Here is a 21853-nt window from a genome sequence, read left to right as displayed (position 1 = left end):
TTGCTATTGTGGGTTGATTGCAAGTTAGTTGAACACTTTAATCCTTACACCAAATTATTATAATCCGTACACAAATAACCGTTTTAAGGTAATTAAATCAAAATACATAGACATTTATAATTACGAAAGATTTACAGCGTAATTAAGAGGTAAAAAGAAAGGACATCAACTGCATGTATGCATGGAATGGGTCATTATGTGTCATCTTATACCACAATTCCAGCTTTGCTTACGATTTCAAATGCGCGTATCTTGAAGAATCCAAGCTACCAGCTTTCTATGATGCAACTTTTTTCTCTTTCTTTCTTTCTTCTTCTTTTTTTTTTTTTTTTAATAATTTATTTTTTATAATTGGGTCAATCAGAAAAGAAAAGGCAACTAGTACGAAATTAGAGAAATTAAGCTAAAACAAAGGGAAATATGGGGTTATTAAACTACAGGTGTTAAATTAGCATAGAAATTATGCCAAAATCATAACTGTCATACAAAATATAGTTTAATGTTTCGTGGCATCAACATGGATATATATTAGGTCTTTCTCATATATCACAATGTGCTTGTAATTTTCGAATCTGATTCCCCTTTTAAGGTCATGTCAGAGATTTAGAATATTTCTACTGGGAAGTATTACGGAGTATATTATGTCATGAGATGCTCTTGGTGCCTCCCCTTTGATTATCATAAATATTTAGTTTAAAGTTGTGCATAAGTTCTAACTTATAAGATAACATTATTAGCTATCTGATATTATTGATATTCTACACAAGTGACAAGCGAGTAGTTTATAGAAGTATATAGAAGTAGTTTGTTTGTAAGTTATTAGGAGTGTTCATTACTCATACGTACTCCATCTATTATCAAATAATTGTACCATTTTGACTATGAAGTAAATACTAACCAAATAATCATTATAATGCTGACGGAGTAACATCTAGGGATGAGCAAAATTTTCGGATACCCAACTGGTTAGGAACCAACGTGTGTGGAACCAGAATTGTACCCGGTGGTTCTAATTCGGGGTAATAAATTAAGGACCCGATTACAACTTATTCCAATTTCAACTCTCAACTTTTTGGACCCAAAACCGGTTGGGTACCCGATTACGTACCCAATATATGCTAAAATAAATAAATTTTAAATAATAAAAATATGTTGAATGTATCTAGTAAGTAAAATGGAAAGGTATTATTAATACCTAACATAAATACAAATAGCTTAATGCATAGATGAATATAAGAATTAAACGCTAAAAATGAAAATAGACCAAAATAAGTATTATAATTTGTATTATATTTTAACAATAAGATTACATAAGTGGGTACTCAGAACCGAAATCAGTACCCATTTCGGTTTTAATTCCAATTCTTAAATTTTAGGACCCGGTTGAACCAATTCCAATTCCGTATTTTAACAACCAATTCTGGGTCCAGTTCCTAAAATTTTGACCGGGTACCCAATTTGCTCACCCCTACTAAAACCTATGTGGCTGGTCACGCGGTCATGCCACATATACATACTTGCATATATTTATGGTCAAAATTTGATAAATAGGTGTAGGCCAAACCCGTTACAAGTATCCATTTTATTAGTCAAAGGATGCATGTTCTACCTAAAAACCACATGGCAATGAAGAGAGTAGCCCCTTAGCGTTATAAAGTGGACACAATTTTCTCTTTTATTCAATATGGATACACATATCAAAACTCACTCTCACTTTTACACTCGCCTAATGTGTGACAATACTTTCAAGTCACAAGTGAGTTTAATTTGTTCATAGGCTCAACACTCCCCCTCACATGTGGATTTGTTCATAGGCTCAACACTCTCCTTCACATTTGAGTTGTCCATAATATTGGCCCATATCTGGACTCTGATACCATGTTAAAGAACAAAATTAATTAAAGCTTAAACCGATAGTTAAAAACCATGATCTAAGCAAGTACGGAGTAGCAAATAATGCTTAGATAATCAACAGAAAATAGTGCATACATATTGTGCAAGTGAACGAAGAAAAATATAAAATGATGAATATTAAGTTAAGTGGTTATACACTATCGACCTCACCCAATGAAGCATATACTTCGTTCGGGATTTTTGATTAGACCATAAAAAAAAAAAAAAAAATCATAGTTTAGGCTGGCATAATCTCAAGGGATGATGTTAGACTGTTAGTATGTCTGTGTTGTTCTGATATTGGGTATAAGAGATTTTTTATGGTAGGGTGCACGTTTTAGGGTGTTATAACTGTTATTAATCTTTGTTGCTTTCTGTGAAACAATTGTTGGCTGAAAAATATAAATCATAATATATTTTGTCAGCAGATTTGCGACATTAATTAGACAAATGAGCAATTATAGGCAATATTTATTAGTGTTTTTTTTTTTTTTTTCTAGCTAGCAGGTTAGTGGTTGAGATTTGAGTAACTATTTTATCATGATCAACTAGATCGTGTATTAGTGGTTCTAGTATATTTGAATGGATAAGATGTTGCTTACTCTATGATCTATATTATGACATGATTTTTAAGGTATGTACATGATTTAGGCCAAAGAGACAAGGACCATTTATGTTTGCGCCCCATCAGTTTTAATCCCTAATCTATGTACGAGTATTTTTGATAATGAGGAACTAGAAATGCCACTACTCTACTATCTTAACCTCACTTGATGAACCAATATATATATATATATATATATATATATATATATATATATATATATATATCTTACTTGTTTAAATGACTACTGGGTACCTTTTATAATATCATTTCAATTTTATCAGATGTCACCGAAGAGATGAGTATCTTTTATAGTAGGCTTTTAAAGTATTTTTTTCATGCAAGAATCATAATATATACTGTAGTCATTAACTCATTACATCATCCCCAAATGATTGGTTTATTTTACATTATTTGTGAACATTAATTTTGATTTGATAAATTTATGAAATTGTGGTCCACCCTATTGATTAATTCATAGCAAGTATACACCCTTAATACTATCTCTTGCTTACTTGGTAACTTCCAGCTAGTATTGATAACCATATTTCAAGTTTCATTGAAAAATTCACGATAGTTTTCTACCAAATATTTCACCAATGTTAGTGATATGACTTTATTCCTATCTTAGTACATGAGATTTCTTTGGACAGATCATATAAGTAGAAAATTTCAAACCCCAAACTGTGACATACCAATCATCATTTTTAATTATTTGTATTAATTCATCATTTAATTATATATATATTTTTATAATTAATTTTACAAATGGCAAGAAAGACTTGTGATAAACCATATATGTTTTTGACAATTGTCTTCGGCAGCCAATTCTTCTCATTAATTAGTCAGCCTTATTATTATTATCATCACATAATACCCAATGTAATGCCCATTGACTTCCATAAAGTATGATTAGATTCCTCCTTAATTATCTAATCATTTTACAAATTATTTTGCCACATAAACAGTCTACCACAATTCGGTAAGTTCCGATATGAGCATACCCGTATTGATTATTTTTATAAGCAATTTATGTTAGTTTCTCGATTAACCTACTTTTATAGGGAATGTCACATATTGCTTTTCTATATACTTTCGTAATGTTATTTCATTATCTAGTAATTTCACTTTGAGTTGTATATTTGTCACGTATGCATAACTTTGCTCACTAATTTATTTAAAAATCATTTAGGTGTAAATTTTTTTTTTAAAAAAAAAAAAAAAACAAAAAAAAATTGAACAAGTATATCTAAACAAACACAAACTTTTATATGTGACTGGCCACACCGTGTAACCAACCATTATGGGAATTACTTTGTTAAGTGTTATAGGGGTTACTCACTCGGTCAAGGATTACTTTGTGGATCAGGGGTTACTTGGTCGGTTAGAGATTGCTCAGTCGGTCAGGGGTTACTTATTCGGTCAGAGGTAGTTGGTAAGGGGTTACTCGGTCAGGGGTTACCCGTTAGTTAGGGGTTACTTGGTGTATGTTAACTTACCACACGGTGTGGCCGCGCCAGCCGCACACAAAAGTTACTGTTGGACAAATACAATAGCTAGTATTTTACATGATATTTATTTGTTTCTATTATATTAGAAAAGAAATTATCAAAGTAAAAATTTTAGTGGTAAAGTCAAAGTGTTACTATTACAAAAAAGTAAATACCCTAACAAAGACAAATACAACAAAAATAACAAGATATCCTTTATACTTCCACAATCTTTATGCGAAGTAGCTTTTCAAAACCGATAAAATATATCCTAAGTTGTATATAATACTTTCTCTGTTCTAGTAATATAGCAACAATTGGATTTTTACAGTATTCATCACGCTTGTTTGACCATATATTATGATTTATACGTAAAGTAAAATATAGTCATGTGGGGGTCTTGTTAGATTCGTCTCGTAAAATACTTTCACATTATCAACTTTTTATAATTTTTACTCTTATATAATTATAGATATAGCATATAAAATGTGCTTTGGAATGCGTAATTTCATCCTTGTTACAATATTTGTAAAACAGAGGAAGTATGCATTATAATAAAAGAGTATATATTAACAAGAATCGTTAAATTTTGATATTCCTTTCTTGGCTCCCAATAGTTATTATGTGTACCATGGTGCACCTAGAAATAGGTGCACCACGCCTATAATATAAATATTTGTGCACCACGCCTATAATATGAATATTTAGTAAAAAAAATATGAACAATTTATAAAAAATGAACATTTAGTAAAAAAAATATGAACACTTCACAAAAAATGAACAAAAATATCCAATTTTATATGTTCATATTTTATAAGGAAATGTTCATTTTATATGGACTAAATGTTCAGTTTATGTTACAAAACTATTGAATTACAAAACCATAGTGCATCTTATAATTTGCGCTCGGCTCCCTCGAGATAATCGAACTTGGTTGGATCAAATAAGTATTTAGGATGATGTTATCCTACCAACTACTAAGAGCCTAGTGCCCTGATAAATCATAGATTAAATATAGCTATGAAGTTAATTGAACGTATGCTATACTTAATCACGTTGCCTAGCTAGTTTGACTAGATCAGGAAAAAGCTAGCAAGTGAGCTGTACTATATATTGTGAATTTGTGATTTCTTATTGACTTATTGTTTAGTATTGAAAATTTGGTTGCTTTGTTTCGTGAATTTGGAATTGCCTCATTCATGAATCTAAATACATGGTGTTTGTTAATTTATGATACTCCACTATGTCACATAAAACTTGCCAAGGGCGTAGAATTGGCACTGTTCGTGTTGGCATAGGTTGGCATAGTTATGGCCTTATATATGGGACCACCATGTCTAGGATTTGAATTGGCTAGGCATGGCTAATCTCGGTCCAGCCCGAGACCCTCAGGTCCTGTCGAGCTGTCGGGGTGGCCAAGGGCCTAACCCAAGGACCAACATGTTTCACGTATTATAAAAGTCGGGCTCGTGAATTAGCATTTTACACAAGTTTTAAAGTTGATGAAAATTGGTCAAGTGGTCTCAGGTCACAATATGCTTATATGCTTTTTATTGTTTAAACTCGTATTATTGATTTTTCATATGAAACGTAGTACATGTTTTGTACAAAATAATACTTTATATTTACAAACTCATAAAAAGTTTGAATCGAAAATGTTAATCAAAGATTAAGCAATAATTCATAATAACACCAATCATGCATGATTTTGACAAGGATTCCTACAAGTTCCAATAATGTAAGAAATTTATATTCTACATAAGTAATACGAGTACTAATGCACATATCATTATTCATTGTTTAGGTTTTGTTTGGGTCCAAATTTGGTGCATGTTTTAAAATTTTCTATGATGTATATAAGTAATTGATGTATATAAGTAATACGAGTAATTACATTCCTATCTTGCTGACATGGCTTAAGTTATGAAAGGGGCTTCAAGTGCAATAATGTGTTGGGTACATATTTTGTGCCCAAACATTCGAGTCTTGCTGTTAATTGTATTTGGTGAGGTTGTTTTTTCCTTCTGTTAGGGTCTTGAATGTGTTTTGCTCTTATAAATGACGTATTAGGGAGTGTTACGTTGTTATTAGCTACGAGTATTTGTAAATTGTAATTGTATGTTCCTTAAGATATATAGTGTGTTTTTGTTGTTTTTCTATCTATCATTCTTTCATCTGTCATAACACTTTCCTCGATGTCAAAAAAGCTCATGTAAAATGAAATTGATTTATAGCTTATATACTAGAGATTATGATATACAAGGTATACATAACTTTCAATTATAAACATATTATAGAATTGAACTACCCTAGAAAGATAAAGTACAATTGTGTATATCATACATAACAAACTTAAAATTTTGTAACTCATCATTACAAACTTAACAAGGTAACGATCCAAAAATGTTCATCCCTAAGAATTGATGTACAAAATCTAGTAGTTTGTGCCTTTTTGCTTTCCTTAAATTTGTCCCTAACTTCCCATCTTCCTCTATTAAACCAAATGAGGCAAAATAACATTGATAAACAAAGGAAAAACAAGGACAAATATAAGCACAATCCCAGCCACAATGGCAATGCAGTACCACTTCCTTGAGTTCTTTTGCTGCTCTCTTGCCTCCACAAGTTCATCAGTTCCACGCCTCACGAAGGAGCTTGCATGAGCAACGTGGCTTTCGATGTTATTAAGTTGTTGTCCTTGAGCCTCAACTAAAGCAGCCATGTCAAGAAAGACTTGGTGAAGTTCAATCAAATTCTTCTCAATCTCTTTCACAGCATCATGCCTTTCTTGGAGCTCCGATATTATGTCTAGCATCTGCCCTCTTCCTTGATCTTGTATTGCCTTTTGGAGGAAGTTTTCACTCTCTCCACTCTCGATTAGGTTCTCAATCATAGTCTCATCTGCCTTCTCTCCGGTTATAGTAAAGTACCTAAGAGAAGATGAATACATTAATATTTTACTTTCTCTATTTCCTTAAAATGAAGTAATTTTACTTTTTAATATTCATATACTAAATCTAACCACATGCTTTATGAATATAATTATTACAAGTTTGTGCATTTTATAAGATGATAGTTTAATTTTTAGTTTACTACTTGTACCTTCTCTCCATAGTTTCTTTGTACTCAGATTGCATTTTCCCTCTTAGGGCTTGGAAGTTGTCCATCATGTCCTTAAGCTTCTTCCCTAGGCCGCTTACCACCGATGTTCGGGTCCTATCAGCTGAGGACCCCGGTCCACAACCAGGCACGTTACGAGCTTGTGCATTAGATTTGTCTAGGGCTTCAAGTTTACCCTTGACGATCTTCACCTTTTTAAGTACTAAAGCCACATCCGAGTCCATCCGTGCACGAAGCTCCTTCATGGTCTTGGCATTGTGGACAACCCTACTTTCTTCGTTCGAGTCTTGGAGCCTCTTGTAAAGCCTCTCCACCTCCCTCATGTCTTCCTTTACCCTCTCCACATCGTCGAAGAACTTGTCAAGGTTCATACCCCTTGTACCGGATTCCACATCGTATTTGAAACCTTGTTGATCAAATTCCGAGTGCTTCTTAAAAGAGTTTGAAAATAGGTCATTCATTTTCGCTTTTATTTCCTAGTTAGTACTGATATGTTATCTTAGCCAACACTAATATGTTACAATTCTTTTGTTAGAATTCAAACAATATATATTTTCTTCTTCCTAATGATCGAATACAGTGAAGACGAACCTTAATTGAAAATTTAGGTACAATTAGCCTCTTCATCATATGAAGAGAAAAAAAAAACTGTGTAAAGAAAAATTAATCACCAAAGTTAAAATAATGGAGAAAGTTTGTTAAAATGTTTGCTTCTTTTTGGGGTATTGGGGAAAGAAGAAGGTAAAAACTATTAACGGTTGTAGTTCATAGGTGTTTAGGGCCATACAAAATTCATCCCATCGGAAAAAAAGGATGGTTTAAAATGATACATTCCTTAATTAGGCTATCATGGAGTATATAAAATCTTCCATGCCTATCATGGCAACGATTCTTTCAACTCCACTGTCCATAGTTATTCTAGATTTCTAGCTAGCTAGCCTTAATGTTAAAGGTCTTATTGTCCTAATTCATTTTTCACGGTTTTTATATACTTAATGTTAAAACTCGTCTTAAATCATTAATTATTCTTTCATGTATGCGAAATAAAGATTTTATATACTCCATATTTGATGATCTAAAAATTGTAAAGTTTGACCTAAGAGGTGGTGTCATCAGGCCAACTTTTTCAACAAAGGGAGTATTACTAACCCAAGATGGCCTGGGTCTTTCGAAATCAATGACTTAGCTTGATCATATGACCAACTTGTTTGTTACTAATACAACTTACTTGCAAATAAAAACTAAATTACCAAATGAAGAACATTAATTCTGAATTTCTGATCCATACATACATATTGTTTGCAATTACAACCAAGATTTATTCCTGGAAAAAGCCATGAGCAAATCAACAATAATTAAGACGGAATATATCATTTTGCACAAAGTAGCTCCCTTGCGTTGTTGGAATCAAATGAAACATCTGCATCAAAATACATCAATCAACAAACAAATTACAATGATAATAATACTTAACTGCAATTAAACTAGTGCATGCAACCGATTAGGCTAGTGTGGTGTAACAATTACACTTAATATCAATCTTTTCTTTCTTTATTTTCCATATACCCCTGCCCCTACTTTACAGGGGTTGTAAGAGAGTATGTGGTGCAACAGTTGTATTATATAATCTATCTTTTCATAATAATCCCTATATAACCAAAACCAATATAAAGAAGGATATATTTAGCGAAAATAGTTTATCTAAAATTTTTTTATAGTGAACAATAGTGTTATGATATAAGGGATATATACAAGAAGTATGGTAATTTTTACTCTAAATATTTAGGACGACATTTAACATTAACAACTTCAAGAACTTAACTACACAAGTGATCATGCGTAGAATTAACAAGCAAAAATTGGAGCTACCTGGCTAAATCGTAGCTGATGCTCTTCTCCAGCCAACTGCAAACTACCACTCACAAAGACGATTATACCTCCATTGATCGATGAAGGTTGAGTATCAATGGTGCTAATCGAATGGAGACATTGATTGAATGGCAAACTATTGATCTTGTTAGATATTTCCTCTACACCTTGAAACTTTTGTCCTTCAAAAGTGAGCAAAGAAGTTGGTTGATAAAGAGAAATAAGAGAAGGACGTTCATTATCAAACAAATTGTAGTAATGAATTACAAATGATGTTCCTAACCCTTCATAATCTTCCATTTTTTTCTCTCTTGGTTACAATGTATTTCTCTTTGAACTATATTCTTAATGGATACTAATATATAGAGGGAATAACATAACTTTAGCATAATTTTTTTTTTATTCTCTTTTTTTTAAAGAATATTTCTATAATGCTTAAGCAAAGCATAAAATGTGTCTAATGCGGCATACAAAGATACTTCAAGGTGGCATGGGACTGCTTGTTAGCTTTAGGAACATCCAATTTTACCATGTAGCCCCCTTGAGTTATTAGATGGTTATGAGGTTTTTATTGTACTCCCTCAAGTCCCGCCACTCTAGAATATAATTTTATAAGTTGTGCTAATAATTTTCTTTGCTAGAAAGAGGTAAGTTTATCGAAATAGCCGATGTAACATTGACTTTTATCATTTGCTAATATCAATACAATATAAAAAGTTATTTTAAAATATTAATTAATAATCGTAATTCTTTTACAATACCAATTTACCAATGGAATGTAGCTATAACATAGAATGTATAACTAACTAAGATGATTTTTCTTTTTAGTAGAGGGCATTCATGGAATTGTGCTTTAAAGTTGGATGAGAATTGTCTGCTGTGGTTCTACGCAAAGCTACAAATCTGATAAAGGGAAAGAGGCAAAGAGCATCCTTTTTTTGCATTATGCATTAGCTTTTCCTTTGCTGAAACCTATTTAATGTTTACAATTAGTTCCATCCTCTTCCTATTGGGCTATTGAAGAGTTCTGTAACCCATATATTGTGGTTATTACTACTTATTATTGGGTTTTATCTCTATTTTTTTTGTAAGAGTTTGGGTGTGAGTAAGGTTTTTTTTTTTTTTCCTATACAAATTGATGAATTAGTAAGGACTTACTTGAAATTGTAGCAAATGTACAATCAATTGAATCAGATCAAAACCTACTTTAAAACAATTATCTAAAAAGGAGTAGGTTGAAAGATTTAGGGAATGTTTTCCTTCCCTGTATTCCTTGGAAAGTCAGAATATATACATACATTCAAGCCTATCATTAGGCGTCAATTAAGCTACAGATAAGGTAACTAAATAACAACTTTGACTATACAATATAATTCAAATATATCCTATATTTAACACACCCCCTCAGTTGAAGCGGGAGGTCCGCGGACATTGAGACTGTCCCTAAAATCTTCAAATAATACTAGGGGAAGGCATTTAGTAAAGATGTCAGCTATTTGATGTTGTGAAGGTACGTGAAGCACTCGAACTTGACCATGAGCAACTTTTTCCCTGACAAAATGAATCCATTTCTATATGTTTCGTCCGTTGATGCTGAACTGGATTACCTGATAAATAAATCGCACTTACATTGTCACAATAAACAAGATTGGCCTTTTTAACCAGACAATGCAACTCCAAGAGAAGGTTCTGAAGCCAACAGGAGTCGGAAACAACATTCGCCACCCCACGGTATTCTGCCTCTACACTCGATTTCGACAATGTAGGTTGTCGTTTTGTCAACCAAGACACCAAATTGTCACCCAAAAATACACAATAACCAGAAGTAGAACGCCGTGTGTAGGGGCACCCACCCCAATCTGCATCTGTATATGAGACCAGAGTAGAAAAAGAAGATGGATATAAATGGAGGTCGTACTCCAATGTACCTTGAACATATCGAATAACCCTTTTTAGAGCAGTCATATGATCAACTCTAGGATCATGCATATGTAAGCAAACCTATTGAACAGCATAAGAGATATCCGGCCTAGTAAAAGTAAGATACTAAAGAGCCCCTGCAAGACTCCAATAGAGAGTGGGATAGTCAAATTTAGTACCAGATGTAGCACTAACCTTTGACTTCGTATCAACCGGAGTAGGGGATGGTTTACACGAGGACATCCCTGCTCGCTCAATTATCTCCTCGGCATATTTCCGTTGAGATAGAAACATACCTCCATTATTTCGGGTCACAGCAATACCCAGAAAATAATTCAAAGGACCAAGATCCTTCATAGCGAACTCGGAGCTAAGAAGATCCATAATAGAACAACGGAGAATATCAGAAGAGGCAGTGAGAATTATATCATCAACATATAGTAAAATGTATGCCATATCAGACTCCTTACGATAGATAAATAATGAATTATCCATTGTGCTGTTAGTAAACCCAAGATATAAAACATAATCTGCAAAACGCTTATACCAAGCTCGGGGGGCTTGCTTAAGTCCATATAATGACTTACGCAAGAGGCAAACATAATCTAGCTGGTCACGATCCCTATGACCCAAGGGTTGATGCATATAAACAGTTTCCTGTAGCTCACCATGAAGGAAGGCATTTTTGACATCCAATTGATGAATTGTCCATGCCCTTGAAAGAGATAGACTGAGAACAGTACGGATTATAGCTGGTTTCACCACCGGACTAAAAGTCTCACCACAATCAATGCCAACCTGTTGAGTCTTGCCATCACCTACAAGACGGGCTTTATGGCTCACAAAATCACCATTAGATTAACTTTATGAGTAAAAATCCACATAGAACGAACCACATTCATATTCGGAGGACGGGGCACCAACTCCCACGTCTTATTTTTAATAAGAGCATTATATTCATCATCCATGGCCATTTTCCAATTTGAGTCTCGAAGAGCTGCTACCGGATTTCGAGGTAATGGTGACCTCTCAACCGTAACATGCATGGAATATTTTTATTAGGTTTAAATATGCCATGTTGGCTCTTGATCACGACTCGAGACTTCTGGAGGGGAATATTTTGTGGAGCAGAAGTAATGGTGTCTCGTGTGTGCGTTGTGAGGTTGGAAAGGAAGAGATCACTCCCTGGGTCAATAGGGGAGGATGGCCCAGCTGATGTTGGGGTCTGCTGAGTGTGAGGCTACGGAGATGCGGCCTGCCCAGCGTGGGAGACCAGCTGTTGGGCTGGTGTGTCCCTAGGCCTAGTTGGAATAGTACATCCAACTAGTGGGCTGAAGCTAGACGGTACAGGAGGAGGAGTTTGAGTAGTTTGTGGAGCAGAATTTTAGAGATGATGCATAACATCAGGTGTGAGACCATCATCAAGAAAATCATATGAGTGGGATTTCGGGGTATGCACAGTAGCAAAAGGAAACACATGCTCATCAAATAATACATGGCGACAAATAATTATTTTACGGGAAGACATATCATAACACTTGTAGCCACGATGATTAGACGGATATCCTAAGAACACACAAGGAGTAGACCTTGGTTGCAACTTATTGATAGTGGTGGAAGGAATAAGCGAATAACATAAACACCAAAAAACCAGGAGATGATTATAAGAAGGATTTCTTTTGTAAAGAACCTCAAAAGGAGACTTGTTTCCCAATAATTTACTTGGAAGCACATTAAGAAGATAGGTTGCCATTTGAAGAGCATGATGCCACAAACTAGGGGGAAGAGAGGCATGAGCCAAGAGAGTACGAGTGATATTGTTAATCGACCGAATTTTTCGTTCGACCTTCCCATTTTGAGATGACGTGTGAGGACAAGAAAGGCAAAATGACATGCCGTGAGTTTTGCAAAATTCCCAAAATGGACCATTATCAAACTCCCTACCATTATCACTTTGCATATGTTTTATATTATGCTCAAATTGAGTTGAAATATGGGCTTTAAAGGCTAAGAAAATGTCATATACAACCGATTTTCGACCCATAGGAAAATTCCATAAATATTTAGAAAAATCATCAAGAAATAGAACGTAATGTTGATGTCCCGAGGAACTCAAAATAGGAGATGTCCAAAGATCACTATGTAAAATATCAAATGGCATAATAGTATTTGACAAAGAAGAGACAAAAGGCAACTTAATATGTTTTCCAGTAACACAAGATCCAAAAATACTAGAGCTAGAGAATTTAGTACAATCAATGCTTTTATTTTTCCTAAGCACATCTAAGATAGAAGTCCTCGAATGACCCAACCGATCATGCCATAGCGTTGGTGAGATGGCAGCAAAAGCAGAGAAGGAAGCTTGATTGTTGAGACTAGAGGAAATAGGATAAAGATCTCCACGACTATCATATCTCATTATTGACATCCCTGTCCGATAATCCTTCACAGAAAACCCAAAAGGATCAAACCCTACTAATCACACAGAATTATCAGTAGTAAACTTTCGAACAAAAATTAGATTTTTAATCAATTTATGAGCATGAAGAACATTGTTTAGGGCAAGAGATTGACATGAGGATGACAAATTTGTGTGACCATATCCTAAAATTGGAATAGTGTGACCATTACTAACAATAATATTATTATTAAAATGATTGCTCAAATTAAATAAGACGAGAGATTACCAATAGAGGAGGTCATATGAGATGTAGCACCGGTATCCATGTACCATGACGGATCGGGTTGGTGAAGAGACATGGTGTGCATTGTCGCCTCTATATTCGTAGGAGCATACAAACTAGTCTGCCCAATTGGATTTGGTGCTACTTGCTGAACATAGGCCTACTGAGGTTGTGGGCCCAACAGGCTAGCATGTCGCATGTTCGGACCTTGTGGTCTGGCCCACCCCTGATTTGGGTATGGACAAGGGGGTACCGCCACCATCCCCAAGGATATGGCTGCTAGAATTGTTGGGGTTGCTGCTATTGTTTCGGGGACTAACTTGCGCCACCGTGGCCACCAGAGGACTGACCTTTGCCACCACCTTTACCGCCAGCTGTGTTGCGACCACCACCACAAGAATTCGTATTTTTTCGGCCACCATTGTTGTGTCGGCCAGAACCTTGTGCACCAGTTTTTCCCTTGAAATTTGAATGACCTGATTTCTCTGTATGTTGCGGACTATCATCATTCGAAGTAACCACCATTGCAGACTCGGTGGCTGCCTCCTTAGCCATACCGGCTTCTTTAAGAGTGAGCACGGAGCGAGCTTTGTAAAAGTGGGGAAGAGGGTTACTTTGACGGATCAACGTACCGACCCCGTGGTACGGTCTTGTAAGTCCTCCAACCAACTGTAACACCATTCTACTGTCGGACATCGGAGCCCAACATTCTTTAATTGATCCGCTAGAGATTTGAGACGTTGGCAATAAGAAGAAACATTCGGGAAATCCTCCATAGACGTAGTGGAGAATTCTTGTTACAAAGCCACGGCACGAAAATGTTCATTATCTTGGAATATGCCACGCAGCTTATCCCAAGCTTCCATAGCCGTAGAGTCGGGCTTAATAATGGTGTTCAACAAGTCACTAGAAATAGTGGCATAAATCCACGAGAGAACTGTGGCATCCAAGGTCGTCCATAGTTCCTTCTTCGCATCTGTAAATGGAGGAGGCTGCTCCTTGCCCTTGGCCGGAGGAAGACCTTATGAGATTTTGCGTGAACCTTAAATAGTTCCGCCCATGTAGAGTATTGAACATTTTTCATCTCAAGGTGATGGAAACATGATTCTTGATATTAGGAACGGCAAGAGCCGGATGGAAGGATGATTTTGAGTCCCCCATGGATGATGCCGATGAGAAAAAGAAAAGGAAGAAAGGTAGAGGAAGAACAGAGGGGCGGAAAAATAGAGTAGCTAGAGTGCAGCGGAATAGAGAGGATCGTACCCTAGGCTAACTGATGCCATGAAAGATTTAGGGAATGTTTTCCTTCGTTGTATTCCTTGAGAAAGTCAGAATATATACATACATCCAAGCCTATATTAGGCGTCAATTAAGCTACAAATAAGGTAACTAAATAACAACTTTGACTATACAATATAATTCAAATATATCCTATATTTAACATAGGTAGAACTCTTATTGGTGGTTTGGTAGTTTATTTAGGGTTGATTCACGCCCTACAATGATCTAAAAGTGAGTATGTAAACATTGGTCATGTATGCCCATATGACGTGCCAATGAGGCTCGTGATCAAACAGGGTGTGTTTGATTGGAATGAACCAAGAAAGAGTTGTGAAATGTGACATGTCGATCACTTAAAAATGAAGCCCATGCAAGCCCGATCCACATGATGTATCATGCTTGGCCGAGCCAATTAGCTTTCTAATTTATAATTTTTATATTTGGTAAATCGATTAAAAGTATAAGCGAGTTGAACACGTGCCAAATTTTAGAAATAATATTCATGCACAATTAGTGACTATATATAGGTACAACTCTTTACTCATCCTTCTTCACCGGTGATTTTGATGCTTGGATGGTGCGCAACCTAGAAGCAGAAGGTCTTGTATTCTCGGAGAAGTGGCCAACAACATTTGCTACCACTTTATGGTGGCTATGGAGATGGAGAAATAATGCTTTGTTTCGTAGTAGCGAAGCAATCCCAGCTGATGTTGGCTCCTTTTTACGAAACAAAATTGTTGAAACTTGGAGTGTTTTTTTTGGAGAGCACAACTTAAGCTAGCAGAAATCAACACCTCGAGGCTAAAAGAGGGAGACTTTTATCATATGGTTAGCTCCCCCTACAAATTGGTATGCTTTAAATAGTGACGGGGCCACAAAGGGGGCATCAGGGCTAACTGGAGGAGGAGGTATTTAGCATGACTGCACAGGTAAGTTTGTGTGATGCTTTAATTTGCAGCCAACTATGGTATATGCACAGCCTACAAAGCCAAGCTCCTAGCTGCTGAAATGGGACTTAAAATGGCGAGTACTTTGGGCATTTCAAAGCTAGTGTTGCAAATGGACAACCAAGCTTGTATTGAAGCTATGAAGGATCTCGAACACATTGGCGGTGAATGTGTTCACATTTTAAAAAATTATCGTAGTTTAATTAGCTTTCTTGGTTGTAATTTTAAAGTTGTTTTCTGTTTTAGAGAGGGTAATAGGTTGGCGGACGGGCTTGCTAATTTGGGTGTTTGGCTTGAAGAAGGGGTAGTTTATTTCGATACGCCTCCGATCGAAATAAAAGCTCTTCTAAAGGAGGATACCATAGGAGTGGCCTTGCCACGTTTTATTATGTAATCAATTATATTTGTTGAATAAATGGGCTTGGCCCTCGTTTGCATAAATAAAAAAATAAAAAAATAAAAAAAAGTGACTATAGGTGTCAGAAACTAACCCGATTCGAAATCGCCCCGTAAAAAACCAAATTCAGATCTCTACTTGAATGGACATAATAATTTAACATGACTCAACTTTAAAACAAACTCAATCTGACCTGACCCGATCTGATCCAAATACCTGAATTGATACCTCTACTTGTTACCTACAACCGTTTCGGGTCGACCCATTTTCGTGCGTGCCAACTCAACTCGTCTCCTCATCAGTGAGTCAACTCACCATCTTGACTTGTAAAACCCCCATCCTCAGTCCACCCACCATCCCTAACCTCACTCTCAATTTCGCTGCGATCCATCCCCCCCCCCCCCAAATCTCCCACTTTCCCCCAACAATGGCGCTACCCCATCTCACCACCACCATCTTCCTCCTCTCCCTCCTTCTCTCTCTCTCCTCCACCACCCCCACACCAACCGACGACCTCATCTCCGAGCTCCAACACCTCCAATCCGCCGCACCCAACGGCGTCCTCCGCCTCACCGACCAACTCCTCGGCCGCATCCTCTCCCTCCCTCGTCCTCGCCCTTTCTCTCTCCTCATCTTCTTCGATGCAACCCAACTCCACGACAAATCTGAACTCCAACTTCCAACCCTCAAATCTGAATTCTCCATTCTCTCTAAATCATTCCTCCATAACAACAAAGACTCCCCTGATTCCCAGAAACTCTTCTTCTGTGACATCGAATTCAAGGATTCTCAACGATCTTTCAGCTTATTTGGGGTTAATTCACTACCCCACATTCGCCTCGTTTCGCCCCATGTCGAAAATCTCAAGAACTCGGATCATATGGATCAGGGTGACTTCTCTCGACTCGCTGAATCAATGTCCGAGTTCGTCGAGTCAAAGACCAAACTCACTATTGGCCCTCTTCAACGCCCACCCATGTTCTCTGGTAAGCAGATTACCTTCTTCTTAATCGTTTTGATGATTTGGGCACCTTTTGCTGTGAAAAAGATTCTAGCAGGTCAGACATTGTTGCATGATTATAAGCTATGGTTGTTTAGTGCTATATTTGTATACTTTGTTAGTGTTTCTGGGACTATGCATAACATTATTAGGAAGATGCCAATGTTTATAACTGATAGAAATGATCCTTCAAAGTTGGTGTTCTTTTACCAAGGTTCTGGGATGCAATTGGGTGCTGAGGGTTTTGCTGTTGGGTTTTTGTATACTGTTGTTGGTTTGCTTCTTGGGTTTGTTACCCATGGACTTGTTAAGATTAGGAGTGTCACCTTTCAACGGTTTGCAATGGCCGTGGCTTTGATCGTCTCGTTCTGGGCTGTGAAGAAGGTTGTGTATCTAGATAACTGGAAGACTGGGTACGGCATTCATGCTTACTGGCCTTCGAGCTGGTGATCGAGGTGATGGTAATCGATATTTAGTGTTGAGGAAATGTTGGTTGCTAAGAACATTGTGTTAGATTGTAACCATGACGATTTTTGTTATTGCTCGGGACATATACATGGAATGAAAACTTCTAGTTATAGTTTCTTGAGTTGTGCCTCCTTTGATTGATTTTGTTTGGTTTATGGCTTATACTACAGATTTTTATTTAGCTTATTCATGTGTTATGGATGCCATATCATTAGTCTATACATTTACTTTACTATGTTGAAATCATCGGATTCATGGATGGAATTGGTGTATGAGATTAGTCTTGTTTATATGGGTGCTCCAGTTATGGTTGATAATGCACTGACTAGTAACTACCTAATGTGGTGATTTCATCAATCATTGGAATTATGATTAACAGTGTGCTAACTAAAAGAGTGAGAGGAATTTAGTGTATCTAAGATTGGGTGTCTGTGTGCATGTAATGTTCAAACAACACACAACCACACAATGTAGGGTTCCATTGATTGATGGATTGATGGATATTAAGTGAGTTATGGCATAAATAATCTGCACAATAGCTGCTTATCTATAACTTGAAGCATGTTCCCTTCATTGAACATGAAGTGGATTGGATTATGGCGGAAATCTTCTCACTGTTGGGGCAGTGTTTGAAAAAGCGCGCCTAGGCGCTGAGGCGCAAGGCGATTAGGGGTGAGCGCTTAATTAGGTCTGGGCGAGGCGTTTTGGGTTAGGCGCACATGAGGCAAACTTCAGCCAAAATTTTTTAACTGCCCATATACTGCGCCTCACTTCACAGAGGCGCACCTAGGCGCAGCAAAACCCCTCTCGCTTAGCGCCTAAAGCTTTTTTATACATTGTGTTGGGGCTTGTTTATTCTTATAGTAATGAATGGTCAGACTAGTACACTTGATAGGATGATATACCTCAGGAAAGAAATGAATTCCTGGTGAATAATGTACCATAGTTTGATCATTGCTGTTCTTTTTATGGTTTCCTTGGCAAAAGATTGCACACTCAAACTAAGTAAGGGGTCCATTTGAATTTGCAATTTGAAATCCCTTTGTCAGCATTCTTCCTACGTGTATCTTAAAGTAGGATAGAGAATTAGAGATGAGATCCTCTGAATTGTAATTCACTGATGTCCCTTGTTCTGTAGCTTTTGTCCAGTAGTTTTCTTTGAATTTGAAAGACAAAAGTTTTCATGGAAGCACATTTTGTTTATCCAACATTGTGGAAATTGATCAGGAGTTTCTAGTTTTGAAAGACTTCTATTTGTTGGTTTAGTTATGTGTGAATTAATGGGCAGAAGATTTTCGAAATTAGGATGTTATCTATAATGAGTTTGTTAGGCATTACTTTTGCTGCAAAAAATCTTCATATAAAGGTCATGTTTCCACACTTCGGAAACATATCGTATCAGCAATTCTTGGGGGCACTCAGGCACGCCTCTTTTTAGATTACTGATCGTTACCGTAGGTTCTTGTCTTTCAGACCTTTAGATACCCATAATCCCACCTTTAATTTATACCTATCTTTTGAAAGGAAGACAGTTTGTATGAGAATGAGGTATTTGATCGTAAGGGATAGAAGAGGAAGATTTTTGTGGATGACTATATGGAATAATCACCTTTGGTTCATGTAGCCGACCTCACTTATGGGATTAAGACTTTGATTGATTTGAAAGGAAGACAGTTATGAGGTTCATGTCTTAAGGTAATAGATGTTCCTCCCCTGTCTTTCCAGAAGCTCATTATCTAACCAAGAATGAAAGAAAAATTTAAATCATCCTCAGAAATAGCAAAGGACCTAAAGAATCTGAGAGGTTAATGCGATGTACACAACTATGGCACATCTTTTATCTAAATCTTGACTATTTTCAGAGAATAATGCACAAAGTCATGAAGAAAGATTAAGTTTAGCTGTTAAGATCTCACTAAACCTTTAATTCCTACTGAAAAATTACCTTGTGTTTTTTATTGCCACATTTGTGCAGTTTTCTATATCCAAGTGTTTCGAATTTTACCTTCTGCTCCTGTTTCCATATCCATGCAACATTAGGAGTTGCATCTACAAAGAGATGCTTTATGTTGTAGGACTTGTAGCGTCAGCAGACACTATTCAAGTTTTTTACGCATCTTGTATAACTTTTCTTGCTCCTCATCTGGTTTGTGGTGCTATCCATAATAACTTCATAAATAATCCATCTCTGGATAGAACTATCCATCAATAACTGTCTGATACCCAACTTTGTAACTCTGTAGTTTAAAATTTACCAGGTTTTCACGGTTTATCAGCTTTTATCATGGGGAGATTGCAGAAAGCTTTATTTTGCTAAGATATGTGAATTATTTGATATATGTATAGGTCCGAAACTTACAATTGTTTTCATGAGCTAACTAAATGATTACTTCAAGTTACATATCTTCTGTTTAGTTACAGTTTTCTTACCAGTTTGAACATGAATTACTTTCTAGGGTTGGTGCTGTGAATATTTTGCATGAACAGCTCTCGTCAATACTTAGGGGCCGTTTGGTTGACAGAAGGGAATCGGAATGGAATGAACAAAGGGAATGAAATGGAATGGAATGGCAAAGTGGAAAATTTGGAAGGTTGTTTGTTACAAAAACCAGGGAATCATTCCCTCCACCACAGCACCACCACCACAGCGCAGCTCCGACCGTCGCCGAACCCTCACAGACCTCCGCCGACCGTCGCCGACCCATCCCCGAGCATCGCCGACCATCCAGCCCCCATCGCCGACCGTCAAACTCCCTCCCCGATGCTCCAGCCCCCTCCCCGATGCTCGAACTCCCTCGCCGACAGTCGCGCCCCCCTCGCCGACGGTCGCTGACCCCTCGCCGACCCTCCAGTCCCCCTCGCCGACGGTCGCTGACCACCACCGACCACAGCACCACCTCGAACTCCCTCCCCGATGCTCCAGCCCCGCTCCCCGACGCTCGATCTCCCTCCTCCACCACAGCACCACATCGCCGACCACTCCCCGGTGCTCGCCGAGCCTCCCCGACCACTTCCCGGTGCTCGCCGACAGTCGCCGTCCGACCACCACCGACGTATATGGGTGTTAGTGTTAGGGTTAGGGTTAGGGTTAGGGTGGGTGGGGAATGGAATGGGAAAGTGGGGGGGGGGGTGGGGAATGGGGAAGAGGGGTTTTGGGGTATTTTGAAAAATGAAATGGGGGAATGATTGAGGGAAAAAGTGGCAAACAAACAGGTTGAAAGGGAATGATTCCCATTCCCTTTCCTGAAACCAGCGAACCAAACGCACCCTTAGTAGTTTGAGGCAATTAATTTTCTTCTCAAATAGTTTCATTTGAGAAAGAAGTTTTTTTGGCTTTGTTATTGAGCAGTCGTCAGTTCATTATGGCTTTGTTATTGAGCAGTCGTCAGGTTCATTATTGCTTTGTTATTGAGCAGTCTTCAGGTTCAATTGCAGTCTGCCTTGCACTCTTTCAAGCCTGTCAGAGTGTAAGGAGCTTAACACTTCTTTAATATCTTATTAGTACTATAAGTTAAGCATCGGAGGGAATTTCATTATCCCCCCACGTCACTCCCAAGCCTAGCCGATTGCAAAGCTGAAAGACCGTCTCAACAGGGCACAGGTTGCCATTGATGTGCCTCTGTAATTTACTTATCTTGATGCTGTCTTGACTATATAATCCGTAGATTACATCATGAACCATTGCTAAGACACCAAGTTGATAGAATAAGTAGATAAGAGAAAAACCAAGCATTGTTACTTTTTATAGAACTTGATTAAAAAAACAATAAGCCATTTCTACCTTTCATTACAAACTCCTGACCAACATTATTCAGCAATGCATTTTAGATGTGCTGCTATGGTATATATGTTAATACTAGTCCGACACCTGAAGGCATTTGTTCCATAGATTGTCACTCCTGCTATGCATATGGGTAGACCTCTTTTTATCGATTCAACCAAGCACATCATCCACAAGCAAATCATGACAATCCTTCCCCATCCAAATCATCTGCTTACAACATCTGGCCTCGAAATGAATACTAAAGAAATCATTGCCCATTATCTCAACAGCATAATCTAAGGTTACTTTAAATGCACAAACCCAAAATGCTGGGTCAGAGGTAGGCTCTGGGACATAGATGATGTCGGAATCAGGTGCCAAGCCGTTGTCGGGGGCAATGTCAAACTCTAGAATAGT

General features: G+C 37.2%; 3 protein-coding genes across 3 annotated transcripts; 1 reads left to right on the top strand and 2 right to left on the bottom strand.

The window, feature by feature from the left end:
* Window positions 1-6462: 6462 nt before the first annotated feature.
* Window positions 6463-7930, bottom strand: LOC110687082 (syntaxin-125-like). Its single transcript, XM_021863709.1, has 2 exons — window positions 7090-7930; window positions 6463-6917 (listed from the first exon to the last, which is right to left on the bottom strand). The coding sequence occupies exons 1-2, from the start codon at window positions 7566-7568 to the stop codon at window positions 6482-6484; spliced, it is 915 nt and encodes a 304-aa protein (XP_021719401.1). The 5' UTR covers window positions 7569-7930; the 3' UTR covers window positions 6463-6481.
* Window positions 7931-8349: 419 nt separating this feature from the next.
* Window positions 8350-9464, bottom strand: LOC110687080 (nuclear transport factor 2-like). Its single transcript, XM_021863708.1, has 2 exons — window positions 8977-9464; window positions 8350-8527 (listed from the first exon to the last, which is right to left on the bottom strand). Exons 1-2 carry the CDS (start codon window positions 9274-9276, stop codon window positions 8453-8455), a joined length of 375 nt encoding a protein of 124 aa, XP_021719400.1. The 5' UTR covers window positions 9277-9464; the 3' UTR covers window positions 8350-8452.
* Window positions 9465-16123: 6659 nt separating this feature from the next.
* LOC110687325 (probable dolichyl-diphosphooligosaccharide--protein glycosyltransferase subunit 3B) lies at window positions 16124-17857 on the top strand. The gene has a single exon (XM_021863960.1). The coding sequence runs from the start codon at window positions 16633-16635 to the stop codon at window positions 17653-17655; it is 1023 nt and encodes a 340-aa protein (XP_021719652.1). The 5' UTR covers window positions 16124-16632; the 3' UTR covers window positions 17656-17857.
* Window positions 17858-21853: the final 3996 nt, after the last annotated feature.

This window comes from Chenopodium quinoa, unplaced genomic scaffold (assembly GCF_001683475.1).
Source record: "Chenopodium quinoa cultivar QQ74 unplaced genomic scaffold, ASM168347v1, whole genome shotgun sequence".
Taxonomy (NCBI): domain Eukaryota; kingdom Viridiplantae; phylum Streptophyta; class Magnoliopsida; order Caryophyllales; family Amaranthaceae; genus Chenopodium; species Chenopodium quinoa.
This window is presented reverse-complemented; position numbering and strand designations above follow the sequence as displayed.

Coding starts and splice junctions, on each gene's coding strand:
- LOC110687082 (XM_021863709.1), bottom strand. CDS start 7,568: ATGAATGACCTATTTTCAAACTCTTTTAAGAAGCACTCGGAATTTGAT. Junction 6,918..7,089: donor AAAGAAACTATGGAGAGAAG/GTACAAGTAGTA, acceptor ATCTTCTCTTAG/GTACTTTACTATAACCGGAG.
- LOC110687080 (XM_021863708.1), bottom strand. CDS start 9,276: ATGGAAGATTATGAAGGGTTAGGAACATCATTTGTAATTCATTACTAC. Junction 8,528..8,976: donor ATCAGCTACGATTTAGCCAG/GTAGCTCCAATT, acceptor ATTTTGATGCAG/ATGTTTCATTTGATTCCAAC.
- LOC110687325 (XM_021863960.1), top strand. CDS start 16,633: ATGGCGCTACCCCATCTCACCACCACCATCTTCCTCCTCTCCCTCCTT.